The following is a 26,629-nucleotide window of genomic DNA, read 5'->3' as shown; positions in this document are numbered from 1 at the left end:
GTTACCAGCAGCCGTGTTGTGGAACGTCACTTGACCGCCATCTGCCCATTCCATTACCTAACATGACGGCCCTTGAGTTCGCCCGGTGAGTAGTCAGTCAGTAGCTGTGTGTCATGGGTTAACCAGACTAGTACTCTCCCTAGTATTGTCAGAATAATAATAAAAAATAATTAATAAAAAGGGTCGGTCGAACATAAGTAACCTTCCAGCAAGTGTAGTACCCTCCCCGGATTTATATTAATAGGTCAGATCCCTTATACCTCGCATGGCATGGGAATGGAGTTCGCCCCGTAAACCGTTACAAAATCCGGGGATTGCATGACGCGAGGCCCCAAAACGACAATACCCCCGAATCCGAGAAATCCAACCAGATTGCGGGAGGAGAATGAAAGGGAGGGAGAGAGAAGAATAGGGCTCATCTCACTAGTACTTGCTTACTCCTGCTGCCCATTCTTCCTTCTGTGGTAAACAAGAACACACCAAGTCATCCCACCCACACCTCCTGAACTCTTTTTCCCTTTTCCTTTACTTAATTAACTACTACGACTACTACTACTACAAAAGCAGACCACCGTACCCCGGAATTTTCAAAAGTCTAACCTCCTAGCCCACAGACCTTGTCCATTCCTTTTGCAGACTAATGAAAGGCCAAGACACCGACCACCTCCCAATTAAACCATTACAACACCACCCCCAGTGAGGCCAAACGGAAGGGTCGAAAATGAGGGGAAAGACACGGACGGCAAATGATTCTAGCCCGATCGTGGGTTGACGAACCTCGGGTATCGACGCATCTGAAAGAAGCGAGGGCCAGGGTACAACGGAGGGGGAAGAGAAAAGAGCTGCTGGCCCTGCCGGTTTTCGTGAGAGCGTCATCCCTCCCTCACTTTTTCTTTTCCCCCTGCATCGGATCTCCCCGCGGGGGAGAAGCGAGATGAGATCACGATCATCCGCCTGGGCTAGGCCATGGACCTTGGTCTTGCAGGACTTTGCTCCAGCAAAAGTGTCTGCGTCCCGTTTTGGCAAGATTGGCTGGGGCAGGGATACGATTCCCGATTGACACGGCAACTGGCTGCTGACCGACCGTGCTCTCTCTCCGACTGTACAGAGAGTACTTACCTACAGTATGAATCATGCAGTGTCTGAACAGACCTCTCCGATTGATGGGTCGATTACTTCTCTGATGATTTTCAATGGTCTTCTCTTCGCCTACGGGTTATCCTAATTGGTATCTTGCGTACTGGGTTAACCCCCGTTCCCCGTCACCTCACCTCACCTTACCCTACTTCAGTCCCCGTTCGTAGTTCCAACCAAACACCCACAGAACCAAGTAAGCCGACCGATCGGTGACCGCCGGCAAGTCCCCGCGTTGCATTTAACCGGTTGTCCCGTGGCCGCTGAGTCGGGCCAACCGGCGATGCTGATTGGTCTCCACCGCCACCCGAGGCAGAACAAGCGAACCGACCCCGCAATTACCCTCCGGACTCTTGCTTTTCTGGCCAGAGTTCACACCATCTTCCTTTCCATTTTCTCTTTTCTCTTCTCGTTCTAGCAAGTCAGCCAAAATACCCATGACTAAACACGTCTTGGCGGTGCAGCGGGTGAGTCGGACATCACCGGAGCATTCTCCGACACTCTCACGGCACGAAAATCATCACTGTCTTGTTCATCTCTAATAGTGATGATATGATGATGATGATCATCATCATTATCTTGATCATACCGTGAGAGCTACCCTCATCCCTGCTTTACTGAATCGAGTAACTTCACCCGCTGTCATCTCCAACTTTCGCATGCGCCTCGTCGGGGTTTCCCATGGGGTAAGGATGAGCTGAGCCTGTCAGCGTCTGCATCTCCTGCAGTGTTGTTGCAACCCCGAGTGTCGATCCTGTCACATTGGGGAGTCCGTGACAATTGTCACATGGACCATCGGGATGTTGGGTAGTATATATTCACCAAACGGGCCGCCGACCCGAGGAACAACAATGCTACTTCACCTCAGGTCCAGGGTCGTAGTAACTACGGGATTCACCCAGGGTGGAGGGATAGCAACAAAGTCCTGTTCTCCCCCACGGACTTGTACCGAGCAACGATGTCATCCATGTGACCCCATGACATCTCGAAACCCTCCAGCGTGCCTTAGTTCGGCGACCCTAAGCCTCTGTGCCCAGCCAAACAAGACCCAAAAGCCAAAATGACCACCACGCGAAAGAAGCCGATCCACCGCGCCAAGGACGAGCCAACTCCCGTTGTAGTAATGGCGTCAATCCTACAGGTGGCCCTGTCAGCCCTCCCATTCGCTCGCTCCGGCGCCACTTATTTCCTTCCCGTCTCAGGATGCCACGCGCTGGCTTGACGCCCGGCTGGGGCTAGTCTAGTACGGAGTAGAGAAATAAAATAATCACACTAAAGAAAAAAATTGCCCGAGTCACCTCCGGCCCCGGGGTGGAGTGGGCTGGGCATAAGTCTTTTCCGGGGTTGCTACCAATTGCCTTTTTACCCTTTAGCCATCCCATCCATCTCGCGCGGAGGCGGAGAATTAGCCGCCGGACGGCCAGACACTGCTACAGCTGCCAATATTACTTTATTAGTGATAGTAAGTAGTCTTAGTACCGGCGAAGTGCTAATAATTTCCACCATTCCAATCGTGTTGGTAAGCAGCAGCAGCAGCTACGATAATGGAGATCCCGTTTTCGTCGCTTGCTTCACCTTATCGTCTTAACTCAAAACTTACTTTTTCCCATCGGGAAACTCACCAACGCCAGCCAGCCATGTGGAGTAAAGAAGAAGAAAAAACCAAAGTACCTTTTTTACTTCTTCTCTCTCCCCGGGGTTCAAATCATGGTTCCTAACTTCGCACGTGAACCGATACGAACCCTAATCGGAAGGTCGAAAAATAGAAAGGTGTGGAGGGAAAAACAAACATCGCCACCCATCCAATTCAAAGCAAGCGATTATCTGGCCTCGTCGGCTGCGATGCAGTGAACTCGGCAAAAGATACGTATCGCCATCCAGCCATGTAGACGAGTCACCCAAGCCACGACCCAAATCGTGGAAATGATTCAATTCGGATTTCTTTGACGAATAATCAAAGAAACACAACATACACATAACATAAACATAAACATAAATACTGATCCATCGAAAGCGGAACTCCCGGATGACAGAACATTCCCAACCCACACCCCCAGCTGTCAGAGATCCATTCCTTTCCCCCAGCCCGAAGTCCTCCAGAGTGATCTCCCGAGGTTATCATGGGCGAGCCCGTTTTCTAGCTCCGTCGGGAAAACAGGAGGGAGCTTACTACCTAGGCACCAGCTGAGCTGTCGTGTCTTGTCACCGATGTGAGATTATCGGGCTAGACTAACTAACTAACATCAGCTGGGAGCTTGAGCTTTCGCCCACTTACTACGGCTGACTGGCTGGCTGGATAGTCGAGGCCCCGGGTTTGGTTTGGTTTGGTTTGGTCTGGCCGGGTAGCATCGATCTCATCTCATTTCATCCCGTCTCATCGGGTTTGTTGGTAATTGTGGTAGAATGGGGGAATACGCGGCCCTGTCTCGGGATGTAATGTGTGCACGGAAGGAGTGCTTCTACGGTGGTATTGGAAACGGATACTATCATGTGTAAATAGTATTATGAACTACCGTTCAGATCTCGATACTGTGTGAGAGACAGATGTCATCTGCATATGTATAGCCGAGATGAGCAATTCCCCGCCGGAGATAGAAACCCCGAGTGAAGGATGAAGACCCCCCGAAGAATTAGATACTCGGGAAGTCAACGAGGGAATGGTTATCACACCTACCTACTCACTGAGTAGGTAGATATGTAAAACGTCTAGTCTTCTACTGATGTCTTTTCCCATCTGGACACATAGCTAGAGAGATCGGACTCCCGTATCTGCCCGGGATGTGAATCCCGGGGTCCAATCTGGTTTCCAAGGGTGGTTGGTTCTGACTATGGGGAGTTGATCTGTCCACAGATTTTCGAAAATTGTAGCTTTTCAGATGGTATAGTGCAGTCTAGGACTGTCATAGTTAGTGGACCATATAGGTTCAAGCTTCTTGATCTGAATATCTGATTATTTTAGCTAGTTTAATAACCATCTAATAATCCTCCTTGTTCAACTGTGAATGAAGAGGATGTCTGAGGAAAATACATCCGCTGCACGTAAGCAATTGCCGATATCTTTTGTTCATTGATGTGCAGACAACCTTCTGTATCTTGTGAATGTTTCTTCCAGGAGAAATCTAGTAGAGTATTATCATCTTTCTAATAAGAATAACAGTTCTCCGCTGCATTCGAGAATTGATGTTACCATCCCCGATGTGCGGATATAGCGGGAATATACCCAACTTGGTAAGCGGGCCGGTTTTTAAAACTGCAATTATAGCTTTTCACCTCTGTCCTACCTTCATCGATGATGGGGTTGCTGAGTACATTTTACGAGAAATAAATGCTAATTGTTGAAAACTGATAGCGAGACGCAAGTCGTTTCACATGTTCTCCCTCTTGGAGAACAGAGGTTTAGTACCATCAATTCTTGTGCTGGGAGGACTGCTATAGCAACATCATGAGTATTGGAGCCACTAACAATTATATAGCTGAAATGATACGTCAATAGAAGCTATGGATTGAAAGCTTAGCTTAATAGTGAATTCAGTCGAGATATGTAACTGTCACATACATTTCTATGTATTGGACACATGATTCATCCATAGTTCCTACCTACCATGTTGGAACTATCACCCCGGGGTGGATTGAATATCAGCTAACCTCAAGCTAGTATATACTGTAGGGAATATACCCTGCTGAAGAGCATTGGAAAAAATGTAACATTCAGTGTTATGCTCCATTCATTTTGTGCCATATTGCACCTACATAGCTTCCATTCTCCCCAGTCAACCCTACCATCCGATGACCTCAACCCAAACCCAACCACATTTCCCCTCCTTTGAACCGAAAGAAAAATACAAAAAAATCAATCAGATAGAAGAGGAACTCCTCTCATACTCAACCGCCCTATTCTCCTTCACCCACATCCTCTCCCCCTCACTCCCAAACGGCGGCGGCACCAACGCATTGATCTTCCACAGGCGTCTATCCGTCTCATCAACATGATACTCGAAATCGTACCCTTTATCCAAAAGATGAGGTTTCAAAACGCTATCCAAACGACTAGTTGTGCGTGCATACGCAGCATCAGAGTCCGGCACATGCAGCGCAATATGCGTGATGACTATCCGGACGAAGGGTTTATCGTCGGTGGGGTGTTTGGGTGTGCCTCCGACGTAGACATCGTCGGGTTGTGTCTGGATGAAGTTGACGACGACGTAGAAGGCGGGGAGGCCGAGTTCGGTGTAGAATTTGGTGATGTCTTGTGCGAAGGAGTGCTTGCTGGGTGGGGTGGTGAAGGTGGTTGGTGGGTGGTAGATTTGCCAGAGGGGCATTTTGATGTATATGATTTGGTGGGAGTGGGTTTGGGTATTGGAGCGGGTGGGATAGTGAGGTCTATGTGAATTCTACGTAGCATGCTGGTGCTTAAGATATAGATATGTCTAGCTTATTGATGCCAAAGCTGAGCGTTGTGGGTTATCATCAGACTCGTACAATGTTGCACCATGATTACTGATCCGAATATGATTAGTGATCGGGCCGATACAAAGGTAAAGATACCGGTCAAAATTAGGATTTTGACATCCCTGGGAAAATAGATAAAGTTGCATGGAACGATCTAGATGGATTATAGGTGACAGCGATATAGCAGAAGGTAAGGGTCCCTGGTACAACTCTGGTGGATTTGTCACCCGCTCTTCGGAGTGCTGCGCCATGCCGAAGCTTACTTCCGCAAAAGGCACCCGTGACTCGGGCTATACGAACGCCTCAAGATTTATAAGATTAGTGAACCATCCGGTTGCAGCCATTTCAGATGTTTACACGTTTGTCGTCATTGCTGCTCATGGAGTTACAAAGCAGGTGCTGGAATGCTCTTTGTTTACTGTTACCACTTGCGAGGTATATCTTAGGAGCTGGACTCCGATAGTAGAAGATGGCCGTTAACTCAGAGATTCACGATCTACTGCAACCTTCAAAATGACTACACCTCTTATCTTCGTGACCGGTGCAACCGGCTTCATCGGTTCGCAGGTCGTCGCTACTACACTCAAAGCCGGATACCGCGTGCGTCTGAGTATCCGCAGAGCAGAGCAGGAAGCTACCCTGAGGGAACTCCATCCTGGATATGGCGACAAAATCGAAACATGTGTCATACCTGACATCTCTCAGCGGGAATCGTTCAAAGATGCTTTTCAAGGTGTAGATTATGTTTTCCACCTTGCATCTCCAATCCCCGGCGGAGGAAACGACTTCAAGCAGGACTACGTTGAGCCCGCTGTCAGAGGCACCGAAGCGATTTTGTATGCTGCTTTGGAGTTTCCTCAGATTAAGAAAGTCATTGTAATGTCTTCTGTGCTTGCGCTGGCTCCCGTGACTGCGTTGCTTACCAAGGATATCTCGATAAAGGGTGAGTATCATAAGAGATACCTTACTTGAATGATAACTAACGCATAGCAGACAACACCGGAGAAATTATCCCCGTCGACATAAACATGTCTTTCCCGGAAGGTCCTCACGGCCACGCACTCAAATACGCTGCTTCGAAGATCCTTGCGCACCAAGCGACACGTTCATTCTTGGAGAACAACAGTCCTCATTATAACCTGATTACACTCCACCCAACATTCGTCCTGGGACCTAGTATGATTCAGAAGATCCCGGGCGAGCTTAGTGGCATGAACGCGCTCTTCTGGTTGTCAATTACCTCAGGCCAAACTCAAATCGCCAATGCTTGGGTGCATGTTCAAGATGTCGCAGAAGCACACATCAAAGTGCTGGAGAAAGATGTCCAGAGTGGAACAGAGTTCATTCTATCCAGACCGTCTGTATCCTGGGAGCATGCGGCGAATTTTATCAAAGAAAAGTATCCAGAAGTGGAGTGTAAGCTAGAACCGCCTTTCGAGGGGCATTGGGCGCTGGATACCACTGCTGCTGATCGCATACTGGGTATGAAGTGGAGATCAGAGGAACAAGTTATTGGGGATGTTATTGAGCAGCAGTTGGAGTTGAAGGAGGATGCTCGTAATTAGGCAAATGGCGTGGAAATCTTCTGTTCATGATGCTATGTGGGTGTTGCTTCGGAAACTGAGGATGGACATGAGGGTAAGGTAATACTCAAGGCTGATAGCAATGTTATAACTAATAACTAATTCTGTGATCAAAATGATATCTTTTGGGCCGGAGAAATACCATAAGACTATCACAAGTTGCTTCCGACAAAGACTGTCAAGGTAGATAAAACAATGCCGGATTCATGCCACGTCAGCACACATGAGGGGCTGCTCCCCCAACGAGCTAAGCACTAGTACAGTTTGAAGCTGTTAAAATTAGAGTTGTAGTACTGCTAGCTTCATATTTGCTTCTTCTTCAGGCCACAGTGCACAATCGTCCTAATAATAACCGCCGACCTCAGTCTTGACTTTCTCACATCTCTGCCGCCGTGACCATAAGCACTCTCAAGAGCAAAAGACTTTTCCCACTTCTACTACTGGAGTTCTTACAAATGAGCTTCCAATACCACAAACTGGATCCAAACCAACGACAAATCCGACTGCTCTCCATTCACCCCCCAATAATCGGAAGGGGTCCGATCCATTGCTCCCTCCACACCGTGTCTCTTGATGATTCCCCAGAGTTCGAAGCCATTTCATATGTTTGGGGGACGGAAGATTCCACCGAGCATATATTCCTCGATGGCAATGCGTTCTACGTAAAACCCAACGTGGCAAAGGCTCTGTACCAACTACGGCGTACATTCAGGCGTCGGGTTGTATGGCTCGATGCTATTTGCATCAACCAGTGCGACGTTGGCGAAATGAATACCCAATTGCCCTTGATGGCCACGATTTACACCTCAGCGGCTCGCGTAGTCGCCATGCTGGGAGATGCCACCCCAGAGATCGAGCTGGCGGTGGCATGGGCAGAGAGATATAGGGAGAAGAGATTGACCAAAGGGGCCTTACACTGGTGGTGGCTCGATATAGCGAGAGTCTTTTCTGATAAGGCTAAAGTCAACAGGGTTTATATGAACTGCGGTACCTTACGAGGCATGATCCAGATCATGACTATGCCTTACTGGTTTCGAATGTGGACGTACCAAGAATATTTGCTGCCAAAGCGCCAGCCACTTGTTGTCTGTGGGAATTTGAAATTCAACATCTCGACAGTGCTAGAGGGGCACGACGCATACTTGAAAATATGGGCCGCCAGCCACGGATTCGGGCGGATTGGCAACTTACCATCTGAGGATGTAGCGTCTCTGAAACGGCTATGGGATACGACCTGCGATGAGTTTCACGAGGTCTGCAATCACGACGAAGTATGCTTCCTCAGAGGTAATCAGATGTTTGATTATTGGTATGTTCCAGGGAACCATTTCGAGCGAACAAGTCATCGGAAATGCCAGAATCCCAAGGACAGAATCTATGCCCTCTATGGTGTCATGCCGGACCTCCAGGAGGCTTTTCCTCCAGATTATAACAAAAAATTTGAGCAGATTGCGCTGGAAACAACGATTTGGATGATCGGTCAAGAGGAGTCCATGTTTCTCATGCTAGCTCCTTGTGCTGCACCCGATACATGGAGCACTCGGCTACCTTCCTGGGTGCTGGATTATCGCCCAGGCTCCGCACATTTCATAACGTCTTACCGGAACCTTCGTCTATTGAATTCCATGGGATTACCTGAACACTTTCAAAAAGCCAAGCCACCCAACAATGGATTAGAGCATATGATAACTAAGGTGTCTGACAATAAATCAATTCTACACCTCCCTGCTAGGCGATTCGCTAAATGCCAGGCTTTGTTGCAATTTTCAACGGATACACGCATGATTGCAAGTCAACTCATTAAGGTTTTTGAGATGATAGAGGAGCGGTGGAAAAATATCGATTGTATCAAAAGCTTGCAACAACATCTTCTCGACACATGGTCCTCTTATCACCTTGGCTTGGAAAATATTTTAGACGTTAAGATACGTGATATGCTATCGAAGATAGCGGAGCTAGATTTACCAGTTACCGAGGGGGAAATGTGGGAGAGAGAGGGTGTTCCGACGGCTATTTTCGAACATCTCCAAATACTTGGAGGCCACTGGCTTTTTTTAGCGCATAATTCCCATCTCTCCCTCTTTGGAATCAGTCGAGAGACAGTGGAAGATGACGACATTTTCACTATCCCGTATCTCCTGAATCGCCCGCTCATACTTCGCATCAGTGACACCGTGGTTAACAAGGGCGAGAAAACGTACTATAAAGTAGTTGGCCAGGCCATCGCGGGCAAGGTATACCACCGTTCATTGCGTGAAGCTTTCACACAACAATCTATAGAAGAGTTTCTTGTGATTTGAGTTGAGAGTTTGGAGTCATGTATTTCAGTTTGGAAACCGTTTCATTGTTCGTTAACCCTATCTTGGTACTACTGTAGTCTGACATCACATGGCTAGTGCTGTGAAACCGTTATACCAAGTGCACACTAAAGCATCTTCTATGGAAACCCTGGAGGACAGTATCAGGATAAGAAAGAATTGGATCACAAGAAAAAGTCTTTTGAGTCTCAAGTGACCTTGCAATTCCTAAGCGATGGCGTAGTATCCATGAGAAGTCTATACCTCCTTTAAATCCATGTCCACTGTAATTGAGCGATCTTATCATGCAAGGTTCAGGGCATGGTACAGGCCGGTGTATCGGTATAATCTAGGTGGCTCCACTGAGAGTCTAAACAAGGAAGTTGCCAAAGAACAAGCCAACAACCCTGCCATATCTATGAGGATTATTAGCGTATGCAAGATGCAAGCAAGAACTGAATTTTTTTGCATATATTAAACCCGCAAACTACTATCGACTAAACCATCATAATGCATGAGCCACTCTTGATAGGACCCGCTTCCGAGAGTTCGGAAAAAGCAAACAAGCCAAAGAAAGCGAAACAAGCCTCGGCTGCCGGCGGATACCCGCACCGCAATGACTTCATGGCCAAGCAGCAATTAATAATGGAGATTCTTCGGGCTAATGTTAAACATACAAAAGTCTCCGACCCATCATTAAAATATAGGTATTCATGATGATCAACCTAAAAGTTCCCGAACTTTGATATAGTATTTAAACCCCCCCAACTCACCCAAACCTCAACTACCGTAATTTCCGCACATAACCCTCGAATCCCTTGAATTGCACCGCACATCATGGCCGAATTAACCTCACCCATCCGCATCGGTGACCTCGAGTTACACCACCGAGTAGTAATGGCACCGCTAACCCGCAATCGCGCCGATGCCCAGCATGTCCCGCTCCCCATATCCCGCGACTACTATGCACAGCGTGCCTCCGTCCCCGGCACACTAATCATCTCCGAGGGCACATTCATCTCCGCCCGCGCTGGCGGCATGGGCCATGTCCCTGGAATCTGGAGCGATGCTCAAATCGCTCAATGGAAGACCATCACTTCGGCCGTCCACAGCCAGGGCAGTTTCATCTTCTGCCAGCTCTGGGCGCTAGGTAGGGCCGCCAAGCCAGACGTCCTCCAGAAAGAAGGCGGATACCACGTAGTCTCAAGTGGAGACATCCCCATGAGCGAATCCAGTCCCACACCAACCCCATTGACTGAGGAAGAAATATCCGACTACATCGCCGACTACGTGCGCGCAGCGCAGAACGCCATCGCCGCTGGGTTCGACGGCGTCGAGATTCACGGTGCGAACGGCTACCTCCCCGACCAGTTCACTCAATCAGTGAGCAATAACCGCACCGATCAATGGGGCGGTAGTGTCGAGAACCGCTCCAGGTTCGGTCTCGCTATTGCAAAAGCCGTGGCGGATGCCATTGGGCCACACAGGACGGGCTATCGCATTAGTCCTTGGAGTACCTTCCAGAGCATGCGGATGTCTGATCCCCGACCGCAGTTTACGCACCTTGTGCGTGGCTTGGCGGAGTTGAACTTGGCTTATTTGCATGTGGTGAGGCCACGGATTTCGGGGTCAACGACGGTGGAGCATGAGTCTGAAGAGGAGGACGAGTCGTTCCTCTATGAGGCGTTTGGGGATACGGGGGCTATTATTCTCGCGGGCGGGTTTACGGCCCAGACGGCTACTGAGGCCCTCCGGGCGCATCCCGGGTATCGTGTCGCCATTGCCTTTGGGCGACATTTCCTGGCGAACCCGGACTTGCCGTTCAGATTGAAAGAGGGATTAGCGCTTAATAAGTATGATCGGCCGACGTTTTACACGCCCATGTCGCCGAAGGGGTATGTTGATTATCCGTTTAGTGAAGGGTTTAGTCCTTCTCAGGGGAAGTTGTAGCGACGCTGCAAACGAAGGCGAATAGATTTTTCCTCTCAATTTTCAGCATCGTCAGTGTGTTCCTCGCAATATACACTCATTATATTTTCTCCGCAATACTTTTTGTCAAGCCGAAACGTAGTCTGGAGGTGGTAAGAAGCACCCTTGATGTAGAGTTTCCAAGTAAAATCCAGAAATCGGTGTAGAACAATATTATTGTGGACTTACGAGGAGGTGTCAGATGATCTTAAGGGGCCAGGCCCAGGAACTGACGGCTGTATGATCTCGAATCGCGATACCATAACTGATCTTGGTACAATATCAGAGATGATCTGGAATCAAAAAGCGACCATAGCTAGGAGATCCTGTCGGTTGGTGCGAATTCACGCATGAATGAATGACCAAGTATATGAGTCAATGCTGCTTGCATGTCCTGTTGTATGCGCGGGATTTCAATATCGCACATACCCAGTACCGACTGGCCCTCTGCAAAGCAATATATAAAGTTGGCAGGGCTGGCCATAGTGACTGGATAAACCAGTCATCTGTATGGGGTTGGCGGAACGAGCGGAGGAGGGTTAAATGTGACAAAATGGGATATGATTTTACCTGTTCCCAAGCAAGAGACCCACTCTCTAACATACAATTAGGTACAGCCTCCCGCCATTGGGCAACTACCTCAGCCTTGGGGGTCTAGCGCAGTTCCTGAAGTTGGGTGAGATGACTCGTTTAAGGCTATGAGAGATTCTTGGCACCTTGTTGAGTCATTGCGCTCGTTAGTTCATAATTATCGGGGTGCAAATTAGGCTAGCTCGTCTGTTGGAATTGCTCCACAGTACTTCGAGGCTGTATGCAGGGGTCTAACCAAAAAGGTTACTTAAGTAGGAATGAAATAAGTATTTTGTATCAGTGAAGTTGGTACTAATGTCAGGCATAACTATATTATTCCTTTTTGTTTTTTTTTTCTGGTACCTGACTGGATTCGGTCTATACTATAATGGCTAGGGATGTTCAAGCTAGACTGGCATACCTCCAATGGCAACCCAGCTACAACCATACACGCCCTTATCGAATTGGTGTATTTGCTGGACGAAGAAAGCGCAACATCGATCGCGACAAGACGACCAATTTAGTCTTTCATGTGGCCGATCATCCTGAGACTATTCGAGATATTAGGGGACTGGGTGAAGCTCCTCCGTTCGATCTTGATACCAACGGTTTCGTCTACAAGAGATGCCTCGCACCTGCTCTAACAAAGTCTTATGAGTACTCAAATCCTCAGAAGGTCAACGATATCTTCTTGCCAGAATGCGAAGCCATTCTGAAGGAACATGTTAGCGGGGCCGATGAAGTTATGATTTTTGACTGGAAAGTACGCTACAACACAATCATCTTATGTACCAACCGCTAAAATCCTACTTTCGACAGATCAGGAAGAAAAAGAGCGCAAAAGAGAAGAGGACAAGAAACCCGAATTTGCAGGGGTTTGCGCGGCAGGTTCACATAGGTAAGCTACAGTACATCAGCGGTGAGCGTCAGAAGAATGTATGTGCTGACATGACAAGACACACTTCTAACTCGAGATGAGATTGGAACTCCTTTAATGGAGCGTATACGCAATCATCTTCCGGAAGGATCTCAACACCTTCTTTCTGGGCGAGTCCAACTGATTATGTGGGTTCCTACATTATCCCCTTTTCTTGCAAGATCCACCCAGACGGTTAGACTATTGATTGCAAATGTACCTGACAAATATCTAGACTCTGGCGACCAATAAGCGGGCCGATCGAAGATCACCCCATTGCAGTATGTGATGGACGAACCTTGGATGCATCCAAGTTGATTGAGTCGGATATGATACGCGGTAACTATACCGGCACTATGCTCTATCCACAATATGAGACAAACGATGCGCGTAAATGGTATTATATGAGTAGCCAGGATGTGGAAGATGTGCTTCTGTTTAAAGGGTTCGACACGAAGGAAGATAGTGTGAAATGTGAGTGGTTAACCACCCTGCTTGGCTGTCTTCCAAGAGTCCATATCCCTTTCAAGCCGCGGGTGTGGAAAGGCGTCGGGTGTACATTGGCTAATTCAACTTGCTGCAGATACTCCTCATACTTCATTCAATCCTCTAAACATAGCGGAAAGCACGTGTTCTAGGGTTAGCGTCGAGGTGAGGGCATTGGTGTTTTCGCGCTACTAGACAAGAATACCTAACAGGAGGGATAAAGGAAGAAGTGTAGGGTGAAACATAGGACAACACAAATAAGCGAGCACACCAAGTGAGACAAACAAAGCAATTTATAAGTTAAGAAATATACTACATGATCTCGAACGTCGCTCGGCATCACACTCGCTTCGTATAGCTATTACAGCTCATTTATCAGGATCCTGGGGGTTTAGAACCAGCTTTTTCGGGCTGCGCCCTTCCAAAACATCGGTACAAGCCTCTTGAATGCTGTTCAACCCACCAGTTCGCTTCTCCAAGGGTGTGGGGTTCACATTTCCGCCCAGTGCTCCCGGAAGGTACTCGCGATACCACCATTCCGTAAAATCACCATATTTCTCCTTCTGGGTCGTCATGCTGAAAAAGTCGTAAATCAAATCGACATTCTGGGCCAGGTTTATTTCTTTACTCTGGGGGCGGACAGATGCAAATCTCCCACCATTTGGTTGCAGGATGTCGCTTATAGCATTTGCACTTTTCGCGTCACCCGAAGCCGTGAAGATATAATCAAAGGGCCCGAGACTCTTTAGCTTTGATACGATCTCATCGTCCTTGTAGTCGAGAACAGTGGAGGCTCCAAGGCCACGAACATAATCGAACTTCCGCGGGGATGCGGTTGCTATGACTTCGCAACCGACCTAGAAAGCCATGTTAGCCTACCACTGATTAATACTATCGAGCTATTTTGTGCTCACACTGGCGGCATATTGAACAGCGTAGCCCCCCACAGATCCACTACCACTCCATATAAGTGCTTTCCCCTTGCTATTCGTTCCTGGCTTCCCCATACCCAGGTGCAAGTGCAACGCAGAAACAGCTGTTAAAAGTGCGAAAGGTATTGCAGCGGCATCCTCAAAAGTCGTGCTTGCTGGTATCTTCGCGGTCGTGGCTTCTCTAGTCACCACGTATTTCTGCCAGCCCCCGTACTTCGTTTCTTTGAGCTGGTAAGTAGGTGTATCGGACACGACACGGTCGCCCTTTTTGAATTTAGTAACTGATGATCCGACTTCATGGACAATACCGGCAACTCCATTGCCTAAGATAAATGGGTATGGCACATCGACGTATGCTTGGGCCCGGATATTGGCATCGAGAGGTTGTATGGCAACAGCATGGTTCTATCATACCTTTCAGTTATACGACTTCTCCAGTATGTTTTCAGGCAAAGTGTTGACGTACCTCGATCACAATCTCATCAAAGGATGGAACATTGTAGGCCGCAGTGAATCGCTTGAGATCACTTTTGGGCTTCAAGATCCAGGCGGCTTCGTTCAGAGGCGACATGGTGCCTTGATGATGACAACTCGTAACGTATAACTTAGGGGTGGCGACAGAAACTGTCAATGTTCTCAATTTCTATTTTATCTATTTATCTTACTACTTATAATGTTGCTCTGAGTAGCAAAGGTGCACAATGACCTCAGAGGTTTGAGGAGAAAGCATAGCCCCACAGGAGCTTAATGGAGCGAAAAGTAGCAGATGGCCAATGATGAGAAATATGACCATTATTAATTTTTACGAGATCGACAATTAGCCTTTTCGGTTGTCGGGGGGAAACTCAAAATCCTATGAGTTGGCTTTTTTTTCCTTCACTCTGGGCTTGCGAAACTTTGTTCTAGAACATACGTGCCAGAAGCATGCACTTTTGAGTTTGCTTGGAACGAGTGTTGGGGTCATCTAGACATCATCAACCAATCTTTGGCTCTCGTACTCCGCACCGTAACTTCCGAGACTGGAACTGGCCAATATGTCCCTATCTTCGAGGATTTTGGCAAAGGCAATCGAATATTCAGGTATTTTACTATATTGTGTTATAGGGTCCATGATATTCCCGGGCTACGGCACATGCATAAGGCAGAGTTGATAAATGCGAAGCTCTGGACATTAGGACTAACGACGGGTAAGTTTCGCCACAACCCGTGGGTCTACTCTACATTGACAACATCCCTTGTTAAGCTTTTTAAAAGAAGGAAGTGCCACTGAGCATTCGATGAAGCGGTACAACTGTTCAGAATTTAGAAGCAACACCTAGCTAGCATGGAGCGGACTGCCGCGGACAACAGAGAGTTTGTTCTCTGTTTCGATGGAACTGGATATAAATTCCGCGGAGACGAATCAGACAGTAATGTCCTCAAGATCTACAGAGTCAGTAGTCAAAACATGAGCCAATTTCGTCAGGCTACACTAACATTAATCGAAGATGCTAAATCGCCATGACCCTCGTCAATTTCATTATTATCAGCCGGGGTTTGGGACGCACACCACCTCGATCTGGCAAGCCAGTAAAGCCAGCACTAATCGCCTGAAGAGATGGTTTACGAACATGAAGGACTCCGCGGCAGGCACAACATTTGACGAACATGTCATTGACGGTTATAGATTTCTCATGCGCTTTTACAGCCCCGGAGATGCCATATACATATTTGGTTTTAGCCGTGGAGCGTATGTTGCTCGCATGCTTGCGGAAATGATAGACCACGTTGGCCTGCTAGAGCCAGGGAATGAAGGGAAAGTACGCTACGTTTGGATGACCTTTTCGAAGTGGGCGAAATGTACCAACAGCGTCGACTCTGGCCAGACCGAAAAAGATGAGTTATATAAGTACATGAAAGCCTTAACGAGAGACCTTCTGTCGTCCGGTATCGCAGATTCGCTTTCTCGGATTATTTGACACCGTCAACAGCATTCCACGGTTTGAGGTGAATCGCAATAAATTCCTGTTTCCGTTTACGGCGAAAACCTCGGCTAGGGTGATTCGGCATGCCGTTTCTATCGATGAGCATCGTGCCAAGTTTCGACAGGATCTGATATCAGATTGCAATCCTAACAGGCCGTCGACCCGGCGCAAGAACCAGGACCAGCCAGAGCAACAGGGGCGTTGCACAGGCGAGGCGTTCTATCGACCAGCCCCCGCTAATGCGCTCACCGAAGCTAAGGATTGTCTCCGTGACGAAAGCCAGAACACGTGTCAGGGTCAGGACATCGAGGAGGTGTGGTTCGCCGGATGCCATTCGGATATTGGCGGCGGATTAAAAATGGATGACGATGAAGTCATAGCACTGAGCCATGTGCCATTAGTATGGATGGTACAGGAGGCGCAGCGTGCGGGGCTTCAATTCGATCGCGAAAAGATGAAGCTCTTTCATTGCCTCGATGACCCAGCTGGCTATAGAAATCTTCCGGGTCATCCGGAGTCAAGCACTGGGGTCCAAATAAATGGAGATTACGCAGGTGAGAAAGGTAATGAATTCGACTTCAAATCCGCACTCCGAAGGGCAACTACCACCGGACATGTACATGACTTTCTACAGTATGGCCAAGGTGTCTCGTGGCCCACCGCTTTAACGTGGAAAGTTGTCGAGTATCTTCCATTTCGGAGATTGGCATTGCAATCTGATGGATCTTGGAAACCCGTTCGGTGGCCTCTCCCTCTTGGGGAGAAACGTGACCTTCCAAAGGGAGCTAAAGTTCATGGCTCAGTCATTCGCCGCATGAAGGCCAATAAAGAGTACAGGCCGGAAAATCTACTCAGAGACGGAAAGGGGAAGAATAAGCGACCTTTGGAGAGTGGAATCGGCGCGTGGGAGGTGCATGCCTATGAGGGCTGTCCAGTGCGGGAGACATACCGCCGAAAGTCGAGCGAAACTGTCTAGACTGGTTTCGCTTTCTATATTGTATAAGTTGCCATTGACAAGTAACGCTGAGTCATGAGCTCTGCTATGGCGGCAGTGAGCCGATTGCAGGACGAGACAGACGAGGAAACACCACCAGAATGGAAGAAGAGGGCCGAGTCCCATCACGAAGATCGTGCTTCAGATCCAGGCAGAGACTGGGTGGCTCGCTTTTCTGATTCCACTGGCACGGAGACGGATGATTGACACATATCTCCCCACAAAGACCGGGCCTACAGCGTCACATTCCACCTGCCCACGCAATAGTTGCATACCATCTCCAATTCAAGGGTGCCTCTCTGAACTAGCATCTGCTTGAATGGTTCGCAAGCAGCACATAAGTCCATCAGTCCTCGATAGTATCCGGAGCTTTTATGACGCGGTGTGTGCTTCCTTGTTATGGTCACTTGGCGCAACTAAATATGCGAAACTGTGTACTTTGAAGGAAATAAATACTGTCAAGGCAGGGGCAAATGGATTTGATCTATCTAGATCTCAAGAGGTGGTTTGGATGGTTGGAAAAAGTGGTGAAAGTCCACGCAGGAAGAATGGTTGACGGATCAGCCGACCCTGCCTTGCTGCAGTGATTGTCTCAATATCCTGAGTATGCATCTCCCCTTCAGAACTATCGTGATCTCATGTCTAGAATGGCAAAACTGACCTTAATAAGTGATTTACATGTCTTCATATTACATGATCGACAATACAAACTATCCAATGTACCCACCCGACCAACTCCGTCTTCGGGATCATTGCGTATAATTCTCTCGGCAATCTAATCGGCTTTTGCGTCTACTACAATACAAGGAACTTCTGGTCTGTAAACTGTCTAGTGGATATGATGATAGTTTAGAAATAAAAAAATAAAAAACATACAACAGAAGGGATTCGCTGGTGGTCACCCACCCAACTACTAACCTCCCGGCGTGTGGCTTAAGTACGGCTGAGCGGACGGGAAGCCCTGTTTTCCACACCCTATGGTCGTATGTGCTTGTTAAGTAATGGAGTTTACTTATGTAGCGCTTGTAGGTAATCAATGATTTGTTGGGTGGGTAAAGATTTCCGGTCTCCTCCAGACGATGGATGTGAAGCCGATACATGTGCATATCGCATGGTATAGAGGTTCAGAAGAGTGACCAATACTATGAACGAGAATATGGCAAAGATCATTATATAATACAAACACGAGCAGTCGAATAGTACACTATCTAGAGAAGTAGGTCTGGATTATCTGTCCAACACATTGTGCTTGACTTCGCTTAGATCTACATCCCATATATGAACGTTTTCGGTGTCCTCAGAGAACACAACATGCTGTTAGTATCCCCGATACTTCAAGAAAATAACTAGCTTGGGTACAATCATTACCCAAATAGCATTTTTGCAGTTCAATATAGGTGAAATCCCGGGATTATGTGGTCTTTGATATAAGATCTACGGCACTTGCGAGAGTAGCCACAATCCAAGCATACCCAGCACCGGCCAGGAAAACATTGCGTTGTAATGCATCCATTAGTATAGTGGAGTATGGCAGTACTATATTGCCATAGGATCTCCCTGCTCCATTAATTTCCAGCAGCGACGTATTGGGATTCTCTGTAGATTCACCAGTCATTTGCTGCCTGAGAGATATCTGGTGGTCGGCAATACAACACTATATGCGGGTAAATGACCTCATTTCAAGCCGCTCTTATGTGTTAATCAAATCATGTTGCTCTTTCCTAAGATAGTAAATTCACTATCATGGGTATGTAAGCATCACAGTGACATGATCATGACCCAAAATCACCTCCAAGTTTGTGGCTCGAACACTAGCATCCTTCCTTCCCACTACTTCATCTCACTACTACTCCGTCAGTCTACCAGATAATAATCAAAGAGCACTCATGAAGAACATACCTCTATACAGCGGCAAAGGCCGTGAAAAATCGGTTTCTCCTCGAAGAAAGCCACATGCTGGACTCTTTGACAACCTGTCTATCTCTCCCTCTGCGACCAAAACATCCACCAGTATGCGGAGCACCATCAGCAACACATTCAAGACTCGTGGCTGGCCTCCTTCCATATTAAAGGCCTCACGTGTAAACGAAAGCCGCCTATTCTATACTATATCCATGGACTCATCTGCCCGGGCGTACATTCCCCTCGACGATGATTCCCCGAAGGATCTGTTCAAGAAAGCCACAGATTTCTATAGAGTCATCCAAGAGAAGCTAGAAGAAAAGAGCAGTGATGGTACTGCACTCATCAGTGATACTCTGACACGATATTTGGGTACTGTGATCTTCGGCAGCAACTACATAGAACGTGCTGGCCTTAACCTGGAAGAGACTATCAAGATCTGTGAACGGATCTTCCGGGGAGAGTTCGTGGATCCAGAACAAATACCTGAAACGTAAGAATATCCGCAGGTAGATACGTGATAATAGCTAACCAAGATATGCACTTCTTCAGAGAGTCAGATTACGAGAAGAAACTGATCGAGGCAATCCGCTCTGAGAACCCAGCATCCCATATCATCCGAAGCCGGCGAGAGGTAGTTCAACATGCGTTGGCACTGAACTTTTTAATAACTGAAATGATCGTTAACGACAAACCACTTTCTGAGGACCTGATCCTTCGTACCCACCGGATTCTGACGGAGTTCATTGATACGGCTGGGGGCATCCCTTGGACAGAATACTCCGGCAGGTATAGAAAGGCACATGTTCATGCCGGAAATACGAATTTCGTTGCGCCCAAATATGTGCCAGCAAAGATGAGAGAGCTGGTTGCCGAATTCGAGAGAGATATTCATAAGATTGAATCTACCCACGTCCTTGATCCATTCACCTTGGCTGCCAAGTACTGCAACGACTTTGTGATGATTCATCCTTTTGCAGATGGTAATGGAAGAATGTGTCGATTGATCATGAACGCAATACTTTTAAAGTACGCCGGAATCGTCATCTGTCTGGGTGAGCACGATGAAAGCCGCCAGCAATATATCAATATTCAAAAGCGTGCTGGGGAACGTATGGAAGGCTCAGGAGAGCTTGCTGCATTGATTCTGAAAAAATCAATTGCTAGATATCGAACCATCAAACAGAAAATCAGCGGAAAGAAGCAGGGCTGATGCATTTCTTTTACTCTTTGGTTCTTTCGGTCTTTTGCTTTGCTGGGCACATTATGCAGTTTGTTATCCGTGGTTAGGAATACTGGGGGACCTTGAGGGGTATTGATAGCTTGCTTCCGCAGCCAGTAATTATTATACATTCACTGTGGCCAGACCCTTCACCAGATCCTGTTCCGTCTACGTGGCCATGTCTGCAGGATTTACTTTACTAATCTCTCTCCTTTGGAGGGCTTATCTAAAGACCCAGTGAGGCAATAATCTGACTCTACGTCTCAGAATTTTGATAGTGGTATTACAACTTAGGTACCCATTCATCAGGATCAGAATAAGAAATATATCATTACTGAGACTATATTAGAGATGAAAGCATCAGCAAGTGACAATCTAGGGCCACACTGCTGGCAGGCCGTTCATGTGATGCTTCTTACTTTCTTCGGGATGATATAGCTTCCGGCTGGTGACGTGAATGGGCAAGCGCCAAGAGTATGATTCAATACTGACAAGTAGTAGCAGGTTATACCCCATAAGCCCCTCTGGTATCCATCAGGAGCTAGCTCTTCACTATTGCAAAGTTCAAAAATGGCACCAGGAGTGGAACCGTATGTGGACAGTCACTTAGTTTGTTCTTGGACCTTCTTAGTCGCTTTATCATTGACTAGCATACGTCCCAGCTCCGAACTACCAGAGGTTATTCCTCAGGCCAAGAAAGACAGTCGAAAGACGAACAAAGAGACATCAGTGCATGACATCCACAAGGGAGAGCCTGTACGTGAGACCTATAAGTCGTACTCAAGTACTACTAAATAACAGACCTAATCTAGCAGTCTTCCTCTACACCTGGCTCGGGCTCAGGCTTCCGACAACAAACTTCTAATTCTCCTGTGGCCGTCAGACCCGATGAGTTCGATTACTTGCACGGTAGGCTCTCTGCCTTGAAGAGATTATGGTATATACTGAATACAGGGGTAGCCCCTCGTGGCGCTTTCAAGTGCGCTTTGTGCCACCAGTGGCATACGAAGAGATGCCCGTGGTTGATTAACTATTGAAGTGGCTTTGATTACACATTGTTCAATGATGTGACATTGGTCGTTCTGGAAGAGGAGTTTATCATAATGCTCAGGCTATTAGTTGAATTTATTGATCATGATTCAGAAGCATTAGTCACTAATACCTTCAACACTTGTAGTTTCGGAAGGGATCTAGTAATCAGTCACAGCGTATTCACGATAGGCTTTATGTACGTACTGTAGATGCACTTTCCCTTTGACCCGCTGCATACAAACTACTTAGGTAAAGAGAGTGACTCAGCAATGGTACAAGAGTCATGGGAGAATCAGGTGCATCCCAGGTTAGGACAACTCATCCTCAACCGGCAGCGCCCCCTCAGCCTGCATCTGGAGGGCAACCTGATCCACGTCTCTCCACGCCCGCAGCAAGTTCCCGCCAGCAACTTTGCCTGCATCCTCGTCACTAACCCCGCGTCTCAACAGCTCAGCGATCAGGTCCGGATATTTAGACACATCCTCAAGACCACGCGGAACAGTAGGGATACCGTCAAAATCGCTTCCCAATCCAACATGATCGAATCCAATCAAGTTCCCGATGTACATGATGTGGTCCACCACATGCTCCAGAGTTGCATGCTCGGGATCAAGCTCAGGCAGGCCGTTGGGATCGTCGGACGCAGTACACGAAATAAAGTCTGGGGAGAAGTTGACCATCACAATCGAGTTACGGGTTTTGACCAACTTCAGAACATCATCCGGGACGTTGCGGGGATGGGGGCAGACTGCGTACGCAGAGCTGTGACTGAACATCACAGGAGCGCGGCTACCAGCCCAATCGTCCTTTCCAGCGCCCAAGACATCCCGCATAGTGTCCACACTAACGTGTGACAAGTCGACTATCATTCCGAGCCTGTTCATCTCAAAGACAAGATCCTTACCGGCCTCGCTCACTCCGTGCCAGACTGGGTCTGCCTTCTTAATGCCTCCGGGGATCTCAACAAGCGCTGCATCAGCATAGCGATTGTGACAGTTATGAGTAAGAGTTGCGTATGCCACGCCGCGATCATAGAAGTTTCGCAAGTGAGCCAGAGAATTTCCGATCGAATGAAGGCCCTCCATCCCAAGCGGGGATATGATCTTTCCCTCCTTGAAGGCTTGAAGAGCAGTCGTGCCATTGGGTGGCTCAGAAAAGACATAAGGATAGGCCTGTTGCAGGCGCAACATGACATCTACCTGTTCGATAGTCTGGCGGACACCTGGATAAACAAGTTTAGTAAGAAACGCACGGAAGGTATCGTGACTATCCTACTCGTTGCATAGGTTGCGTCGGAGAAATCGCTCCAATTTTTCGGACACTCCACAAAGACACTCCAGAAAGTGCCGCCTACTTTGCCCTCAGCGAGGCGTGGCAGATCGACGTGCCCCAGCAGGTTGCCCTCGGTAAAGGGGATTCTGAAATCATCACTGTAGATGTGATTTCCGAAAACCTCGCGGATGAAGATGGGTAGATCATCGTGGCCGTCTGTGGTCGTCAGATAAGGCAATTATAGGCATACAAACCAAGCTACTCACCTATCAACGGGGTCTCCGACAGAATTTTTTCCACTCGCGACTGTGCGGGTTGCGGGTGAGTGCACCGGCGCGCATTGGTCAAAGTGACCAAAAAGCACGCAAGAACAAAGGTCAGAAGCACGCGACCCATGTTGCGCGCCAGAGAAGAGCGAGGCTGTGGCTTTGCATCTGAGGAGGTTGCATAGCCGCGCGACGACTCCAAATCTAGTTTGGAGACCATTGTGCGAAAGGAAGGAGGGGTTGTGTAACCCGCGCTTTCCCGACGTAGCGAGCGATGTGTTGGTGTTGAAAAGGCGGACGGGGATGGGGATGGATGAAGCTCGTCGTTGTTATCGCCGGGGAGATAACCGGACTTCCGATGAGTCAACTTGCGTATAGCAGCTGCAGGATTCAGGCTTAGTTAGCTCACGGAGTATTGATAAGCGACCGATCACATCATGTTCTGCTGGATGAGCAGCAGCATATCTGGAACCATGTTTCTGCTCAACGAATTGTCGTTATGTTTGTGAGCATCGCAGCTAATCATTTGTCGCATCCATATGTCTCCAAAGGAAGGTTTTGAATAGGCTCATTGGGACTTCTCGTTGCGGGTATCGCAGGGTATATTGGTCACGTGACATGTAACAATGGTCGATTTATGCTACAACATTAATGAAGTGACTGAGGTATCAAGTCAAATCCATCTAAAGGGCATCCTAAAAGAGCTAGCTAGTGTGGGTCAATGAATTGCTCTGATGACAGACCTGGGAAGTGCTGTTGCCATCTACTTGGCATGAATGCTGGCTTGGGTTCAACATGAGAGATGAGTATTCCAGTATGAAGCTAAAGAGTGCTATCTCCAAATCACTGTGATTTTGTCTAACCTTGGGAGATAATCCTTGTGCTGCAGAGCCTTTAGCATGTCTAACCACTGTTAGCGCCGAATGACTCCTCTCGGATAACCTCCAAATCCAGAAGCAATTCATCGGCAGACTCGTACTGCTTGTGCCAGCATTTGCGAGTGATATCGCTGCAAGCATGCGTATCTTCTGGGAATTGCTGCGTTGCGAGTCTTTGCTCGACCCTTTCAAACCACATATCTTCCCCATCAATGATATCAGGAAACATATCATGCCCCATCATAATGAAATAGATAGTGCATCCCAGGGCAAAGAGATCTGTCTGCACATCTGCGTCGAATGGGTCGCGACGAGGGCAATAAAACCTGCAAGGCTCTCCGCTCCACCCATCAAGAAGCACGGTGATATCTTCTGACAAATGCTTCCCTTGGAAGTCAGCTAGCTTGGCGCGTAGCATTCCATCGAGGAGAATATTCCTGGGTTGTATGTCACAATGAATGACTCCCCTACTGTGAACCCATGCAACTGCCTCGGCTATTTCTCGGCACCAGGTTAGCCTCTGCTCGAGGGGTGGCGGTGGATGTGGATGTGCTGGTCTGAGATAGTAGTCATCTAGGTTCCCGTTGATCGCTCGCTCTAGATAAAGCCAGCCGTTGTCTGTACATCCTTTCAATTTGATGACATGCTCATGATGTCCGACAATCTCGAGAAGGCGTCTCTCTGTGTCGAGCCGACTCACATCCGTATCGCCAGGCGCAAGAGGATATTTCAGGACTGTAGTCTCATCAACTTCTCCTATCCATGCACTTCCACCTGACGCAATCACACGCTTGACTCCAGGAGGACAGTACTCCCGATACTCTCTTAAATCAGGCTGGTTCATAGTTCTGGGTTGCGGTGCTTTTTCGGGAGGTGGATTATCGCTGACGGTTATAGACAAGAGGCAATAGACTCAGATTATTCTGTTGTTCCCTGGGGTAGAGCAAAGAGTAGAGTAACTCCACAAACAATAGCCACACGTGCCTTCCTTTTTCTATACGTGTGGGTGGACGTGCTGATCTATATTTGTATTAATTCACCGAACTCCGTTTCAGTAATTCTTCGTATAGATAACCATTATTCGGTGTCAGTAGTAGCTACATAATAGATTCCACTACAATAACTACAGTTTAACAACGTATACAGTAAGCGTTTTGTATTGCAAATACAATAGGTAAAAGATCAAGCTAACAACAAACCCACAACGAGGTTGGCGGCAGCACGTCTCTTTTGAGTGAAGCCATGGGTTGTTGCTAGGCAGAAGTGAATGGGTCTCATAAGTGTAGATGTCAATATAGTTGACTCAGGACCATTGGTGATGTTACAACATTCAACTGCCACAAAGGTGGCTTTTCATGATGGTCCCAGAAGCCTCATTGGCACCCACAGTCACAGACTATTATTAATCTTTCTTGTTCCTCCGAGCAAACCAGTTTGAAAAGAAACTGAGTCCTCTGCTTGTATCAGACGAGATCTTCTCATCCCCGTCTAGATGTCATTAGTCCAGATCTTCTGCACAAATTGTGGTCATTTTGCTCATACCAGGAGGATGAACACAAAGTGGACAGGCAATTTCTCGATCTTCAATTATCTCATGCGACGAAGTGGTCAAACCATCCTTGCCATCATGTTCATTGCAACCAGGACCATCTGGATTACTGCAGGATACCTTAGTTACTTCATGGCATTTGTGCTTTGGGGAAGCGGTGCAACTGTCGTATTCTTTATAAACATGGTGAATTTCACACCCACATCCCCAGAATTCTAGACCACCAACACAGTCCTCGCACGTATGATCCATTGGTGCAGAATTATTTTTGAACTGGTGAGAGTTAACTCTACTGATAGTGTCGTATTGTGGAGAAGATGCGTTCAAATCAAGTCAGAATCGAGGCACAATGACTTTATAAACATCGAATTGTCTTATCTAAAAAGGTTCTGTTAGATTCTTACACTATCTGTTAATTACCTATGAACCGTCAATTTCCGTCGCTGTCTATTCAAAGCATCTGAGTGAATGAATTCCTCATTTATTGTCTGTAGACACTGGCGGAAGCTGCCAGTCTCCACATGGTGGTAGAAATCGAAGAAAACAGTTGTACGGACAGACAGCGAAGCATTTTCTTTCATATCTATGCAAATGGTAGTGTGGCATATTTTCAAATATGTCCGTCGTCACACCCATCGTTTTTATCTAAATCAGGTGGATTTGCGTGTACACGAGACTGGGTTTGGAGCATACGGAGATGTAATTCAAGGTTAGTAATGGTGGCAGATGGCGGCGCCGCTAGAATGTACGCAATTATCAGGGAAAAGGTATCCAGCGAATCCAAGGCACATGATCCACAGCCGGGGAAGCTCTCTTTTCGTCATCCCAGATCGACCCTTCCTTTGACAAACATCTGGCTGACCAAAACAATGATCCAACTATCCGTGTCAGAAGCTTATGCAGCTTATCCAACCCCTATTTAGCCAGTGATCATGCGACTTGATCGAGATAAACCAGTTTCCAACTTCAGACTGAGCTTACAAGTCCCTTTCTAGCTTCAGGCTGCACAGCGTGAGCTATCTATAACCTGTCCCCGCCACCGACATCACGGTACCATTCCAGCCAGCATCTAGGGGTGGCGTCTTATCGCCAGACATAAGACTATTATTTGTCCAATTGGCCTTTCTGTCGATGCTTTTCCGGTTCGATAACTAGTGGAGATCGTCGCATTTTTCTCGCCAGGCTGCAGTGATGACTTCATAGCCAACGAAGGCT

General features: G+C 47.6%; 11 protein-coding genes across 11 annotated transcripts; 7 read left to right on the top strand and 4 right to left on the bottom strand.

The window, feature by feature from the left end:
* Positions 1 to 4,852: 4,852 nt before the first annotated feature.
* BO88DRAFT_405762 (tautomerase family protein) lies at positions 4,853 to 5,507 on the bottom strand. The gene has a single exon (XM_025706969.1). It carries the CDS (start codon positions 5,451 to 5,453, stop codon positions 4,989 to 4,991), a length of 465 nt encoding a protein of 154 aa, XP_025562128.1. The 5' UTR covers positions 5,454 to 5,507; the 3' UTR covers positions 4,853 to 4,988.
* A 439-nt stretch (positions 5,508 to 5,946) lies between these two features.
* On the top strand, positions 5,947 to 7,302 carry BO88DRAFT_488790 (NAD(P)-binding protein). Its single transcript, XM_025712638.1, has 2 exons — positions 5,947 to 6,526; positions 6,577 to 7,302. Exons 1-2 carry the CDS (start codon positions 6,097 to 6,099, stop codon positions 7,146 to 7,148), a joined length of 1,002 nt encoding a protein of 333 aa, XP_025562127.1. The 5' UTR covers positions 5,947 to 6,096; the 3' UTR covers positions 7,149 to 7,302.
* Positions 7,303 to 7,621: 319 nt separating this feature from the next.
* BO88DRAFT_454620 (uncharacterized protein) lies at positions 7,622 to 9,466 on the top strand (the record flags this gene model as incomplete). Its single annotated transcript, XM_025710810.1, has 1 exon — positions 7,622 to 9,466. The coding sequence occupies one exon, from the start codon at positions 7,622 to 7,624 to the stop codon at positions 9,464 to 9,466; it is 1,845 nt and encodes a 614-aa protein (XP_025562126.1).
* Positions 9,467 to 10,270: 804 nt separating this feature from the next.
* BO88DRAFT_390527 (alkene reductase) lies at positions 10,271 to 11,413 on the top strand (the record flags this gene model as incomplete). Its single annotated transcript, XM_025704956.1, has 1 exon — positions 10,271 to 11,413. The coding sequence occupies exon 1, from the start codon at positions 10,301 to 10,303 to the stop codon at positions 11,411 to 11,413; it is 1,113 nt and encodes a 370-aa protein (XP_025562125.1). The 5' UTR covers positions 10,271 to 10,300.
* A 925-nt stretch (positions 11,414 to 12,338) lies between these two features.
* On the top strand, positions 12,339 to 13,598 carry BO88DRAFT_464430 (uncharacterized protein; the record flags this gene model as incomplete). The annotated part of the gene is made up of 5 exons (XM_025711316.1): positions 12,339 to 12,764; positions 12,821 to 12,899; positions 12,958 to 13,066; positions 13,153 to 13,391; positions 13,501 to 13,598. Exons 1-5 carry the CDS (start codon positions 12,390 to 12,392, stop codon positions 13,596 to 13,598), a joined length of 900 nt encoding a protein of 299 aa, XP_025562124.1. The 5' UTR covers positions 12,339 to 12,389.
* Positions 13,516 to 15,065, bottom strand: BO88DRAFT_390526 (zinc-binding alcohol dehydrogenase family protein). The gene is made up of 3 exons (XM_025704955.1): positions 14,802 to 15,065; positions 14,318 to 14,740; positions 13,516 to 14,260 (listed from the first exon to the last, which is right to left on the bottom strand). Exons 1-3 carry the CDS (start codon positions 14,904 to 14,906, stop codon positions 13,772 to 13,774), a joined length of 1,017 nt encoding a protein of 338 aa, XP_025562123.1. The 5' UTR covers positions 14,907 to 15,065; the 3' UTR covers positions 13,516 to 13,771.
* A 594-nt stretch (positions 15,066 to 15,659) lies between these two features.
* On the top strand, positions 15,660 to 17,444 carry BO88DRAFT_464421 (T6SS phospholipase effector Tle1-like catalytic domain-containing protein; the record flags this gene model as incomplete). Its single annotated transcript, XM_025711315.1, has 3 exons — positions 15,660 to 15,767; positions 15,823 to 16,185; positions 16,247 to 17,444. 3 exons carry the CDS (start codon positions 15,660 to 15,662, stop codon positions 17,273 to 17,275), a joined length of 1,500 nt encoding a protein of 499 aa, XP_025562122.1. The 3' UTR covers positions 17,276 to 17,444.
* Positions 17,445 to 19,407: 1,963 nt separating this feature from the next.
* On the top strand, positions 19,408 to 20,410 carry BO88DRAFT_464413 (Fic family protein; the record flags this gene model as incomplete). The annotated part of the gene is made up of 2 exons (XM_025711314.1): positions 19,408 to 19,662; positions 19,794 to 20,410. 2 exons carry the CDS (start codon positions 19,408 to 19,410, stop codon positions 20,406 to 20,408), a joined length of 870 nt encoding a protein of 289 aa, XP_025562121.1.
* A 577-nt stretch (positions 20,411 to 20,987) lies between these two features.
* Positions 20,988 to 21,454, top strand: BO88DRAFT_488786 (uncharacterized protein; the record flags this gene model as incomplete). The annotated part of the gene is made up of 4 exons (XM_025712637.1): positions 20,988 to 21,007; positions 21,080 to 21,173; positions 21,230 to 21,326; positions 21,378 to 21,454. 4 exons carry the CDS (start codon positions 20,988 to 20,990, stop codon positions 21,452 to 21,454), a joined length of 288 nt encoding a protein of 95 aa, XP_025562120.1.
* Positions 21,455 to 21,630: 176 nt separating this feature from the next.
* On the bottom strand, positions 21,631 to 23,279 carry BO88DRAFT_367618 (putative dipeptidase). The gene is made up of 3 exons (XM_025704079.1): positions 22,988 to 23,279; positions 22,725 to 22,937; positions 21,631 to 22,671 (listed from the first exon to the last, which is right to left on the bottom strand). Exons 1-3 carry the CDS (start codon positions 23,205 to 23,207, stop codon positions 21,758 to 21,760), a joined length of 1,347 nt encoding a protein of 448 aa, XP_025562119.1. The 5' UTR covers positions 23,208 to 23,279; the 3' UTR covers positions 21,631 to 21,757.
* Positions 23,280 to 23,890: 611 nt separating this feature from the next.
* On the bottom strand, positions 23,891 to 24,709 carry BO88DRAFT_342196 (kinase-like protein; the record flags this gene model as incomplete). The annotated part of the gene is made up of 1 exon (XM_025703133.1): positions 23,891 to 24,709. One exon carries the CDS (start codon positions 24,707 to 24,709, stop codon positions 23,891 to 23,893), a length of 819 nt encoding a protein of 272 aa, XP_025562118.1.
* Positions 24,710 to 26,629: the final 1,920 nt, after the last annotated feature.

The sequence above is a fragment of the Aspergillus vadensis genome, assembly GCF_003184925.1.
Source record: "Aspergillus vadensis CBS 113365 unplaced genomic scaffold BO88scaffold_14, whole genome shotgun sequence".
Taxonomy (NCBI): Eukaryota; Fungi; Ascomycota; class Eurotiomycetes; order Eurotiales; family Aspergillaceae; genus Aspergillus; species Aspergillus vadensis.
The sequence above is the reverse complement of the archived record's forward strand: the minus strand, read 5'-3'. Positions and strand labels throughout refer to the sequence as shown.

Coding starts and splice junctions, on each gene's coding strand:
- BO88DRAFT_405762 (XM_025706969.1), bottom strand. CDS start 5,453: ATGCCCCTCTGGCAAATCTACCACCCACCAACCACCTTCACCACCCCA.
- BO88DRAFT_488790 (XM_025712638.1), top strand. CDS start 6,097: ATGACTACACCTCTTATCTTCGTGACCGGTGCAACCGGCTTCATCGGT. Junction 6,527..6,576: donor CAAGGATATCTCGATAAAGG/GTGAGTATCATA, acceptor AACGCATAGCAG/ACAACACCGGAGAAATTATC.
- BO88DRAFT_390526 (XM_025704955.1), bottom strand. CDS start 14,906: ATGTCGCCTCTGAACGAAGCCGCCTGGATCTTGAAGCCCAAAAGTGAT. Junction 14,741..14,801: donor TTGATGAGATTGTGATCGAG/GTACGTCAACAC, acceptor AAGGTATGATAG/AACCATGCTGTTGCCATACA. Junction 14,261..14,317: donor CTGTTCAATATGCCGCCAGT/GTGAGCACAAAA, acceptor ATGGCTTTCTAG/GTCGGTTGCGAAGTCATAGC.
- BO88DRAFT_367618 (XM_025704079.1), bottom strand. CDS start 23,207: ATGGTCTCCAAACTAGATTTGGAGTCGTCGCGCGGCTATGCAACCTCC. Junction 22,938..22,987: donor GTCGGAGACCCCGTTGATAG/GTGAGTAGCTTG, acceptor TGACGACCACAG/ACGGCCACGATGATCTACCC. Junction 22,672..22,724: donor CGACGCAACCTATGCAACGA/GTAGGATAGTCA, acceptor TTGTTTATCCAG/GTGTCCGCCAGACTATCGAA.